This window comes from Amblyomma maculatum, chromosome 11, assembly GCF_055883805.1.
Source record: "Amblyomma maculatum isolate TAMU_Amacu chromosome 11, ASM5588380v1, whole genome shotgun sequence".
Taxonomy (NCBI): Eukaryota; Metazoa; Arthropoda; class Arachnida; order Ixodida; family Ixodidae; genus Amblyomma; species Amblyomma maculatum.
The window spans coordinates 114,649,644-114,662,000 of record NC_139354.1 but is presented as its reverse complement, the minus strand read 5'-3'; the positions used below and the strand labels follow the sequence as shown (position 1 = coordinate 114,662,000).

The window sequence follows — 12,357 nt, the reverse complement described above, 5'->3', positions numbered from 1 at the left end:
TGTTTTCTTCTTTTCGAACGTATGGACACTATTTCCAGCAGTGATGCCCTCACTCGTTTCGAAGATCCCATCAGTACTGCACGAGCCAAGGCTGCATGTAGTTGATGGCTAGTCTAACTTGCACAAAACCTTCATGATTTTATACCTATACAGGAAGAATTATCCTTAGAAGGCAACCATATGTGTGTTCCTGTTTGTGTAGTGTGAATGCGAGCAGAGGTACACATTAAATACTCTGTTCTTTTATCACACTATCTAGTTTCAGTAAAAATCCTGAAAAACTGGCTGCTTGTTTTCATATTCAGTAATTTATTAAATAAGCATATTAAGCTTATTTACTAAATTAAATTAAAAATATTTTGCCAAGAACAGCCTGTTCTATATTCAATTATTATTTGTATATTCATTTAATAAACTTATTAAGTTAAACAAAAGTTATTGCACTTATACAGTAAACTACCTTTTAAAAAGTCTGTTTTGCAGTTAACTACAGTGAGGCATACTGTCAACGAGCAAAGCACGCACAAAGGAGATGTGAGTACCAACATACCTGCACTACTCGAGCACAGTATGTCCTTTCAAATTCTTGCCTTGTTTCAGGCTCCATGTCAGTGCCTGGGAAAACGGTAAGATGAAACTCAGCTTAGGCTTTTAACTACATAACCAAACATTTCTGAATATTACACTGGAATCGACAATGCATGTAGCGCTACTACGGAATTCACATTGATTAGGTCTGCACATTAACTTGCTGTGAAGAAAAGACAGCCATGTCAGCAAATGCTTCCACTAAGAAATAGACATGAGCAATGAGATAACATTTCTGAGCAGGTCTAGCCGCTCGTCGCTGCGTGCCGTGTCCGTGTCCCTATTTAAGAAAAAGAAAAGTAATAAAGAGAAAGGAAACAAAGAAAAAGAAAAAAAAGGAGAAGAAGATGAATAAGAAAAAGGAAAAGAAAAATAAAAATAAAAAGGAAAAGAAGAACGCTCGGTAACCCGCAGTTAATGCTTTCGCGCCATATTCGGTTCATCAGCATTGAACCCTTCTCATTTTTTTACCTACTTTATGAGAAATATTAGAATAAGTTCATTTTGGTATGTTTGTTTGAACCAAATAAATTATTCTGTGCTCATCATACGTGACAACTGCGTTGTGGTGTCTTTGAGGGCCGCTGCTGTTTGACGAGTGATTCAAAACTCTGTTGCCTAGTGACAACTCGATGTGCAATGGAATTTGAAATTCTTTCTGCCCGTTCTGCATGGCACCTGTGATTTCAAGGATAGCAATCAAGGCATTAAAACAGATTTAAAAAACATTTGCATGAACCATGAGTGTTAAGGTGGTGCATGTTTGCTTGTCAAAGTACACCAGAATAAGCTGTCATGCCTCAAATACATGCCACAGTTCTTTACTGTGCTGATTCGTGAAGGTACAGATGAAGAGCAATAAAGTAAAAACGAAGCATTGCAACTAACATTAAATGCCACCACTCTGCTATTGTCTGTAGGTGACCACATTTACTTACCAGTGCCAAGATCTGATGAAATAAGGGCATCCACAAAACAGGACAGGTGTGCCACGGCAGCAAGCATAACAGGAAAACAAAACACAGAAGTGCTTTGCCAAAAACCGTGCACATTTTGCTTGTGTTATGGTCAGTGCTGCAAGAACCGCGGCTTCAGATTCTATACAAGTGGCTCTTGATTTAAAAATAGCTGCTCTTGAGGACTCAGCCTGAAATATTAAGCTACATGCTCCTCCATCACCAACAGGTTGTGCTGTGTTTGATGTGTACACTGGCAGGCCTTTATGCCAGCCAAGTACTTCCTTAATTGTGCTGATGTCAGCGCTCAATGTGGCTTGATATACTAGGTGTTCAAGTACACTACACGCTTCGTGCTCAGCATTCCCTTTTTCCTGAATACGCAATGCCGTATGCATGCTGCTGTTAATATCAGCGAAGTACTCAAGGACATATGATGGTGGCGCTTCCTTAGCCTTGTCACCTACATATAGAGACCTGTACTCTGAAAAAACAAAAATGTTTCAAATATGCATACAATATCTTGACTGTGGGCGGTGACAGTGAAACACATCCAGCAGCAAAAAGAATGTGATGTCCGTTATCCACGATTAAACTTATGTGGGCTGGTGTGTGTAAGGAAACTGATACAAAAGAAATCTGAAGCACTAACTGAGGGTGAATTTAGAAGGCTAAACAATGCGGTAAGATTTCAAAATTAGAAAACTTGTAAAAATTGTGCGTTCGATCTGTTTCACGCCAACTGTTCCACTTACCGTCAAATAGATCCCTGATGCTCTCTTTTTTTTTTGACGTGACAGGCTTTTTTGGAGCAGGTCGACCCCACCTCTGTAGCTTGTCTGTCGACGACGGCTCATTACCGTCATTAAAACTCAGCACGACAGCGGCGGCATGCCAGCAACGCCTGATTTGCACGTGCACAACGCGCTGCAGATCTCATCCCTGGGTTTCAGCTTGAAAGAGGAGGAGGAAGAACATTTATTTCCGCCGAATTTTTTGTTGCGAGCCAGACTCCTTTTTTGGAGTCGTATGGCCTCGGTTTCATACCCCGCAGGTAATTCTAGTGCAAAATCTGTTACAACCTTTGCACGTAGTCCTTTCTAACATCTTTCCAACAAAAGTAAGTGCATCGTCGGTTCAAATTATCTTTGATGACATTTTCCCAAATAATGCGAAACACTTAGCACCTCACATTTTAAATGGATTATTAGAAGATCATTTACAAAGTCTTCCAGTTAGCATAACAATAGCAACGGATGCTTCTCAATTTAATGAAAAAGCCGGTGTTGGAATATACTGTCCGCTTTTAGACTGGGCTTTTTCAGTCCGTCTTCCGGATTTTACTCCAATTTTCCAGGCGGAGTTGCTGGCGGTGGTGCTTGCTCTGCGCAAACTAGACACAACATACTCAACAGTGGCTGTAATTACAGACTCTTATTCTTTGTGCTTGTCGCTTTCTTCGAATATGGATTCGCAAATTTTAAACACCTTTCTTTCATTGCTCCCCTCACATTTGAGGCTCATACATATAGTGTGGGTACCAGGACACAGCAATGTGACAGCCAATGAGATTGCAGACAAACTAGCCAAAGATTCTCTGAACGGCCCTGTATTGCCCATCCTCCCGGCAACAGCGTACATAACAGCAGCAAGATTTCGGCGGCGTGCCTTATTAAGCACGCAGTCTGGATCTATTTTATCCTCGGATGACTACCTGCACCTCAAGTATTCGTGGAATAGGAAATCATGTCAATCAAGGCAGACTGAGGTCTCTCTAACAAGGCTACGCTGTCGTATTCCGCCCCTAAATTTCTATATGCACAGGTCTGGTTTGGCGCTTTCTCCTGTCTGCGCATTCTGCGGGGAACCGGAAACAATAGACCATTTCTTGATATTTTGCCGCCGTTTTACCGTGATGAGAAAACGGTACTTAGAGAAGCCGTTACAACAGCTGGGTCTTAATTTGAGCAGCCAAACTTTATTATCGTTCGGTGCCACCATGCTTGGGTACAGCCACAGGTATGTTTTCAACGCCATTCAAAACTTCTTAATAGAAACAAAACGTCTACCTGACTAATATGCTTTGAAGTTTTATTCTGTACATATAAATCTTACTATTCTCTTACTGCGTGCGTTAGTATTTACTATTATATATTTTGGTTTATCATATCTACATTTCCTTTTCTATTCCCTAGCATTTATTATTATTTTTTTTTTTCCGATGTAGTTATACATCTCAAAATCTAATATCTCTGCACCCCAATTCTTGGCCGATCCCCCTATGTGGGTATGTGCCATCACATTAGAGGAGAACAACAACAACAACAACAACAATATGGCGCGGCAGCCACCTCCGGGTCCGCACGCAGGCGTCCGGGAGGCAGTCTGTCGCACCGCGGCCGGAGGACACCCGGCCCCGTCTAGGAGAAGAGGTCTTCAGCCTCGGCCGCCAGGCGGACGGCGAATAGCTGAGTTTTTTCTTTTTTCGTCGCCGCTTCTTAGCGTGGTCTCCCATTTATCGCTAGTTTTAATCGCGTTACGCCCTGGAGCACGAACGCATCTTCATATTATGTGATTTAATGTTGCCACGTGGCCGCAAAATTTACAAATTTCGGTTTCTGCACCGTCACTCTTCCGCCCTCTGGCACCCGTCCAACTCCTCCACAGGGGCGAAAAGAAATCTTGTTTTCATTCTTTCAAGCTTGAAGACTCCAAGCTTGAAAGAATGAACACAAGATGGGCCGAAAATATTGGAATAGCAGTCGCTGCAGGATCGTACATATATATATCACGCATTCAAGCGCAAAGGCAGGCAGTGGTTTCTCTCCTTATGTGCTTTATTTTGTTTACCTACAGAGGTACAGCATGCATAATCTACTACAACACGCGAGGTACACAACCACATTAGGCACCACATCACTGATTTGGCGTCCGTGTGCTGTGCGATGTCAGCGCACGTTTTTTTTTATTGCCTGGTCTTGACACATTGCATCGCACGAAAATAAAATCAATAAAAATCGCATAAATGCTATATACATGCGCTATTTACATGTGACATACTAAAATTCACGCATCCACAACAAAGGCTCTAGTTATGAGAGCCACTCGGGAGGTTCTGCTTTAGCTTTCTGGATTGCCGAAAACCTGTCCACCCTTTCCCGAAAATAAATTCTGGCAGTCCGTGCATCTTTATCGAGTGGTAACCCGCCATTCTTGAGCGCCATGTACAGTGGAGGCCCATGAGCATAATTAAATCAAATGGTACCCCATCCTCACTTTCTACGCATAAGTACCGAATGCCATGCGGGTCTAGCGGGAAATCTTTCATTAGCGTTCTTTACGTCCCAATAATATACACCTTCCCAAAGGATAAAAAAAATGGTCTTCTATTGTTTCTGGCTTCCTGCATATTAAACAGTGTGGTCCCCAGGGTATAAATAATCCTTTTTCCTCCAAACATGTCTTTACCGGCAAGGTTCCAGTCTACAATTTAAAAAGAAGGTTCTTGCTCCTGGCGTCACCTGCATTCTTCTTACCCTTTTTAAAACATATGAACCTAGGCCTTCATTGTACAAGGCCCTGTACAAAGGCACAGGGAACATAATGTCACACAATGCACGGTACAATTTCTCTCGTTTTATTGTTGACAAATAATCACTTGAAAACTGTGCTGAAAGGAACCGAACATTTGCTACGACTTCTATATAAAAGCCCTTAATCCCTGCGGGAAAATCTTCAGTTAAAACAACGTACTCTAGTAGCAGCCGCCTCAGTCTGACTTGGCATACGATTAGTAATGTTCTTAAAAAAAAAAAATGACTGCCCAGCTGCCGCAAAAACAGGTGGCCCAATCCTAGCACACAGTTTTGTACTCGTCTGAACAAGTTAGTCCGCCTGCAGCGCTCCCATTCAGACGCCCACATAAATATGCCAAATTCCTGTGCAGCTTCTGAATATTTAGCCCCGCCGGGGTGGTGCAGTGGTAAGACGCCCGACTACTGTGCCGGAGTTCCCGGGTTCGAACCCGACCGCGGCGGCTGCGTTTCGATGGAGGCGAAACGAAGTGGCGTCCGTGTGCTGTGCGATGTCAGCGCACGTTAAAGATCCCCAGGTAGTCGAAATTACTCCGTAGCTCTCCACTACGGCTCCTCTTTCTCTCCACTTTCATTCCCACCTTCCTCCCTTCCCTTACGGCGCGGTTCGGGTGTCCACAGAGCAAGTGTGACAGTTACTGCGCCTTTTTCCCTTCCTGTGAACCAATTTACTTTACTTTTACTGAATATTTAACCGTGAACAGTGCAACACCTGCATAACATACCAGAGCTTACACTGATAAAGAACAAGTTGCAGACTGTGGTCCTAGCAAAAATAGGTTGGTCCCTTTCCGCTTTTTAGCTTTGTCCTTTATCTCTTTAGCCTGCCTTCTCCAATACTGCTCACTGTTGCGGTAAGCCATAAGCAGAACTCCCAAGTACCTATCTGGCGTCGTCGTCCAAGGCACACTGGCAAACCGTTGAAGCGTAGATGGCCACCTTCCATGACAAAGTCCGTGGCATTTCGAGCAGTTTACTCCCCTACCATGCACCCCTCATCATCGGTAAAAACAGCGATGTCGTGTGCATTCGCTAACAGCTTTACTTCGGCTGCTTTTACACTGAATTGCTGAATTATTCTTGAGTATTTTCAAACAAAGGGTCTCTATATAGATGCAAAATAAAAGAGGGCTGAGGGGACAGCCCTGGCGTACGGAACGCTTTACACTGATGGGGGCCCCTAAACATTTGTTAACAATCAATCTCGTCGTGCGGCTCCGGTACGCCAAAGCTATGCCTTCACGGACAACAGAACCGACATTCACATGGTCTAAAATGGCAAACAACATTTCGTGAGCGACACATTCAAATGCCTTTGCTAAGTCAATCTGGAGAAAGGCCACTCGACCATTACTGTCATCCCAGTATTCTAGTACACTGCGCGCTTTATGGATATTGGTGAAAATAGAGCGCCCTTTATTCCCACACGTCTGATGAGGCCCAGCTATATCTCTAATCACTGTTTGTAACCTTCGCCCTAGAACCTTCACAGAAACTTTTTACTCCACATTTGTGAGCGCTATTGGCCGGTATGCAGTAACCAGTCTTAAATTACTTATTTCAATTGTTTTCGGATTGAGCACAGTGTGACACGACCCATATGACGGTCGAAGAGCCTTTTCTTTGAAGGCTTCGTTAAAGATTACAGTTAGGACAGAGGCGCTATTCCGTGTTTAAGTAATTTATAAAAAAGTCACACTGAAACTGTCCGGTCCAGTGGATTTGCCGGGGTTTAATTTACCAATTGCGTGCTCCACCTCCGATTTAGTTATGTCGGGTTCTAATCTGACTTTTGTTTCGTAGTCGAGACGCGGTAGCTCAGCCAGAAACTCATCCTTAAATGTAATAACATATACCGGGTGTGATGCGAAGAGCGCCTGGTAATGTTCAAAAAACGCTGTTCTGATATGATTCATGTCTGTTGATAATACCCCTCCCCATTTTTTTTCTTCGATGTTATTCCTTTCAGCACATGCTTTTTCTAAACCGAGCGCTCTTCTCGTTGCCGCTTCGCCTGCAGCTGTGTCTTCATCCTTTGCCCTAACCAGCGCTCCCCGGTAACGTTGTTTCTCGATTAGTTCTAGCTTTTGTTTGGTTTTCCTTATGTCCTCCATCCATTCACCCGGTGCTCGGAATTCCTGTTTTACCATTTTATGAAGCAGTGACCTTAACTGCACTTCATGTTGTTTCTCTTCGTGACTTATAACACCAGATCTTTCAATTGCTTTTAATTCAAAGGCTTCTTTACAGAGCCCCACTGCTGCCAAACCTTCATGTTTTTTCGTGGGTAAATTTTTTCTTTTTCTTTTCTTACTGCTCGGCTGTACAATTCATCGTAAAGTAACTTGTTGTTAAACTTCTACATTTCACATGAAAAAGCATTCCACGCTTAACAATAGCTACGCTGCATTGAACAAAACAATGGTCTGAAAACGACACCGGTACTACTTCATACCTACTGCATTGTGGTACGATATCGACGGAGGCATAGATGCGATCTAACCGTGCATGGCTTGAGCCCTGGAATCGCGTGTACTTTACTGGGCGTTCTCCCTCCGGACACTCTGAAACGCCTTCCAGGTTATAGATGTCAATTATTCTTAACAGCACTACAGTGCTGCTGTCACAGAAAGCGCGGGTGCTTGTCTTGTCACGCGCGTTTAGAACACAGTTGTAATCCACCTTAGCTATAAGTCTTCTCTCCGTCCGAAGGCGCTCTTCGGTATTTTCAAAGAACTCGGCACGGTCATAAACCACATTGGGCGCATACACGCACACAATTCGCCACTCAGTGCGCACGTTAAAGGTCCCCAGGTGGTCTACATTATTGCGTAGCCCTCCACTACGGCTCCTCTTTCTCTCCCCTTTCGCTCCCACCTTCCTCCCTTTCCTTACGGCGCGGTTCAGGTGTCCACAGTGACATGTGTGACAGATACTGCGCCTTTCCCTTCCTCTCAACCAATTATTATTATTTTTTTTAGAAAGAACTAAAGAATACCATAGGCAGCGCGCCGATGATACTGATGATTTTTTCTTGATCAACGCAACATCTAGATTTCTAATGTGCTTTCTGTGCAGGAACCCAACCATAAACGTAGTCTGGTGTACCAACATCTCTAATTCCCACGATAATTCCTAAAACTACGGGCCTGAGCATTTTCGACAAGGACCGCGCGTGACGGTTCTCGCTTTTGTCTTGATGAAGCCACTTGGAAGCAGTGAACACAGGCGAAAATTGCCTGGGAAGCACACGAGCCCAACTCTGGCCACAGCAATTTGTGCTCGCCTGTCTCAAGGTGGGATTTCTTAGACATCCCTTTTGTATTGAGAGACAAGTGCAGAGGGCAAAATGCTGCAATCAACATATAAATGAGAAAGCTGTAATCATACGATGAGCAGCGAAATTTTACTTTTAATGTGTGTTCTGCGTCTGCACCAGTAATGTTGAGACTGCCACAAAAAAGCTGTGTAATTAGTTTTAACAACAGCAGAAAACTACGAGTTAGGTATTTATAGGGAGTTCTATGGTCGCATAAGCAACTGCGGCTATTACAAGCCAAATACAAGAGTTAATCGGCGGATATATTGATTACGAGGCAGTCTTACCATATGCGAGAAATTCTTGTTCATGAATTAACTGACTGCAGAGAAATGATGTTGTGAAAGAATTTCTGGTCAGCCATTCTTGTACGACGCGGACGAACTGGACGTAGCACCTGTGCGGCAACGTTGAATGCTCGCGCAAGGCTGAACATGGAAACGGCGTGGGTGCTGTGTTGTGTTCGCGTTTGAAGCGAAAGCTTCACTACGCAGGTACATCGAGCCGTCGGGCATGCACGGTTTTCACCTTGAGGAATATGTAGAGTTCAAACTTCTGCCTTAAGCCTGGTCGTCGTCATGTGACTTTGGGGCATAGTCATGTATGCCACTAAGGGGCCCGTGACCACTGTCAGGGTCACGGTCAAGATAATGAGATTTAGAGGTCAAACTTCTGTGTTATGCCTGGTGGTCGCCATGCGACTTTGCGGCATTGTCACATAGGCCAAGTGGCACGTGACCTTTGTCAAGGTCACGAGATTTAGAGGTCAAACTTGGGTTAAGCCTGGTGGTCGCCAGGAGAATTTGGGCATAGTCACGTAGGCCACCAAATGGCCCGTGACCACTGTCAAGGTCAAGGTCACGTGATGTGACATCAGTGTGACGTGGAAGTAGAGGGCCAATAGGTGTATAAATACGAGCCCCGGGCTCCTGCCTAGGTTACAACACTGCGTGGAGGAGGACGAGCACCCTGCAACAGTAGTGCGTCGGAATGCGAAAAAGGTACGTCGCAATGAGGCCCTTAAAAGGCGGCATGCCGAATTAGAAACCTATGAAGAACGGGCTTTACATTTAGTGAAACGCACAGTGTTTATTCCAAGCTTAACAATGAGCGTAGTCATGTATAACTCTCCAGGGTTAACCAACCTTAAACCACCAGCTAATTTTTCTTTTATGATTAAATGCAAAGCTCCTCAATTGACCTGCTTTATTGGACATACCAGCTTCACGAGCAGTCTTGCATTGTGGCAGAACGAGGATTATGTAGGACTTGCTCACCACACTCTAGGCTGATTACGTATGTAACAGTTAACCATGTACGCGTGCTATTAAATTTTTTTGTGTGTGTAGTCATTTCATGCAACTGCAAAAATTCACAAGTCATGAAAATTTGTTCATTCACTCAAATACCAACTCTACGCCGTAATTCTCCCTACAGCTCGCAATCGGTCAAGTCGGTTTGACAGATCATCGTTTAATTTTGAGTGAACTAGACGTAAACAAAGGCAAATACATCTTTTAGTGGGCCTGCTCTGATTTATGTCTCCCAGGACAGTCTCTTATTTTCAAAAAACCTATACAATTTAAAGAAAACAGCAACAATTTTTATTTCGCTAAGTAGGATAGCCAGATGCATACAATAGTATACATATTAACCGCCCCAGGCAATGGTGCTGTCGAAGTGGACACGAGAAATACCCTGCCATAATTCTTGCAGGCTCTGCTTATGCGTAGAAGATATGAAACTCGGTGTTAGTTCAATGTCAGCTGATGTGGTGCTTTGAAGGACACCTATGGCGATGATTCACCAATGTCTGTGGTATTCTTGGGGACCTCAATGCGAGACATGCGTACGAAGATGTCGTCATTCGGGTCCGGCGGCGGGAACAGCCCCTCTGTGGCGTCTTGGGGATTGCGGCCCATGAGCATCTCACCCTCGACGAGGAATCCAGAGAACGAAGTGAACGCCCTGCGGGAGGCTGTAGACTCATGCAGCGTTCCGTCCTCCAGGTACAGGTAGACGAGGTCGTTGTGTGCCAGGTACAGCACTGCCCCGCTCGAAGCCCAGCTGAAGCCGTTGTCGCTGGCGAAGGCCGTCACCACAGGCACGCGGTTTCGGCGCAGGGAGATGCGGCAGGATTCACGTCTGGGTGCCATGGCGGTGAAGGAGAAGTAGTACAGTCCGGGTAGCGAGCAACTGCAGAATAGATGAGGCGGGTGACATGACAATTTACCCTTCCGTGAGAGAAGCCCTCTGCCATCACTTAAACTGCCTGGTATACTACACAAACGAATATTATGCTCACGTGGTCGCGTTAGCTTAATCTCAATTGAACGAGAGCTTATGAGCATTCTGTCCGATGTGTTAACCGTTACGAATTCTACGTATCGAACTGTTCCCCTCCCCGGGTCACCTCTGGGTCGAGTAAAACTACCTTGGTAGTAACGTTTGACCTTTGAACGAAAGTAAGTTGAACAGCAAGAAGCAACAAAAATAAGTGCGCAATGAATACCGTCGTGCACATTAAGATGTGCATTTTATTACTGTGCGAAGCTTCTTATCGAGGCTACAGTTGAACGAATGTAGTTTCAGTGATTTCCACTCGGCTGTACGAGAGAGGGAATACTTTTTGTTGAGCCAAAAATGTCTAACTTTGCGTGTGCGACAAGCGCGCGCTAATATATGTGCGATGAAAGTTAGAAAACTGTTGCTGGAATTATTCTGACAAAGTATCTCGTAAATAACGCTGCACAGATGAGCGGAACGCTATTAGGGGCGATAATCCGTGCTTAGAAATGTCAGTAGCGGGGCTCTCTTTTCGGTCATTAAAATTATGAAGCCTCAGCGTATCTGTAAACATTTTCATTTTGTTTCCTCTCGGAAGTGTCGGTGCCTGAATACCAAAATGCGGCTTCATATGCTAGTCCGGTCATCTAAAAGCCGGCCGTCCCACAGTACACAACGAAGCAACGACAAAGTTCGCGCATCGCAGCTCGTGGCACAGCCGGCAGCCGCATAAGTAGCTTGGTTGCGAATCTAGGCGAGCTATATATTTGCACCAAGCATTCGGATACTCGTTGAATGCGCTCATCGCAGGTGTCGACGCGGACCAACCAGACGTGCTGCTGCCTCCTCCTTTCGACTTGCACATAAGAGAGAGCTATCAGCTGCGTAAAAAGCGAATGCGACACGACTGCACCACTGACCGGAAAGCGCCGAGGTCCTTGGTGATGTCCGCTTGCACGTTGGTGGGAACCTGGTTGAAGCGGATGTATTTGCCATCCGCGTATCCCTGAGTCATGGTGAAGCCTGCTGCGGCGCTGGCTCCTTGCAGCACGAAAGGAGCAAGCAGCAGAGGAGAGAGCAGCAGCCAGCAGGCCGAGGCAGCGATTTCGTGAATTGGAGACATCGCAAGTCGACACCTGCGGAAAAGAAGTATATTTGTGACATTCAGACTGTTTGCGGTGTCCTTTATTATCTGAGAGGGAGAGGGGGGGGTATAGAGTTGGTGTCAAAAACTGAAGCAAAGTTTGTTTGGGGCTGAAGGTGCGGAATTTAACGTGGTCCGAGGCACAGCAATGCAGAATTCAATGACAGAAGAGCGTAACACGAAAATGTATGCGACTGCTACATTAGTTACACTTTAACGCTGCAGCTGCACTACGTATCTGCTGTTTCCGCCAGACTACTCCTTCCTCTACCCCTTCTGATCACCCTCAGTATTTATTATTTGTAGGAATTCTCTCTCGCTTCACAGGTTTTCTGTTGAAAATATTTTGGACAGCCTCCTTCATCAAATGGTCAAACGCTAGGTTCGCATGCAGGACGGCATTCCACGACATAAATTTTATGTCACCCCCTTCATAGAAGCATAAACTAAGGACTCAAAATTAAACCAAAT

The 12,357-nt window shown here is 44.8% G+C and overlaps 1 protein-coding gene across 1 annotated transcript; it reads right to left on the bottom strand.

Moving 5' to 3' along the window:
- Nucleotides 1–10,021: 10,021 nt before the first annotated feature.
- Nucleotides 10,022–11,875, bottom strand: LOC146174722 (complement C1q tumor necrosis factor-related protein 4-like). Its single transcript, XM_084585619.1, has 2 exons — nucleotides 11,663–11,875; nucleotides 10,022–10,652 (listed from the first exon to the last, which is right to left on the bottom strand). Exons 1-2 carry the CDS (start codon nucleotides 11,863–11,865, stop codon nucleotides 10,247–10,249), a joined length of 609 nt encoding a protein of 202 aa, XP_084441745.1. The 5' UTR covers nucleotides 11,866–11,875; the 3' UTR covers nucleotides 10,022–10,246.
- Nucleotides 11,876–12,357: the final 482 nt, after the last annotated feature.

Bases quoted from the DNA above. Each gene is read 5' to 3' on its own strand.
- LOC146174722 (XM_084585619.1), bottom strand. From the start codon at position 11,865: ATGTCTCCAATTCACGAAATCGCTGCCTCGGCCTGCTGGCTGCTGCTC. The intron at 10,653-11,662 runs GTCAGTGGTGCA...TCTATTCTGCAG, and splicing joins AAGGACCTCGGCGCTTTCCG to TTGCTCGCTACCCGGACTGT.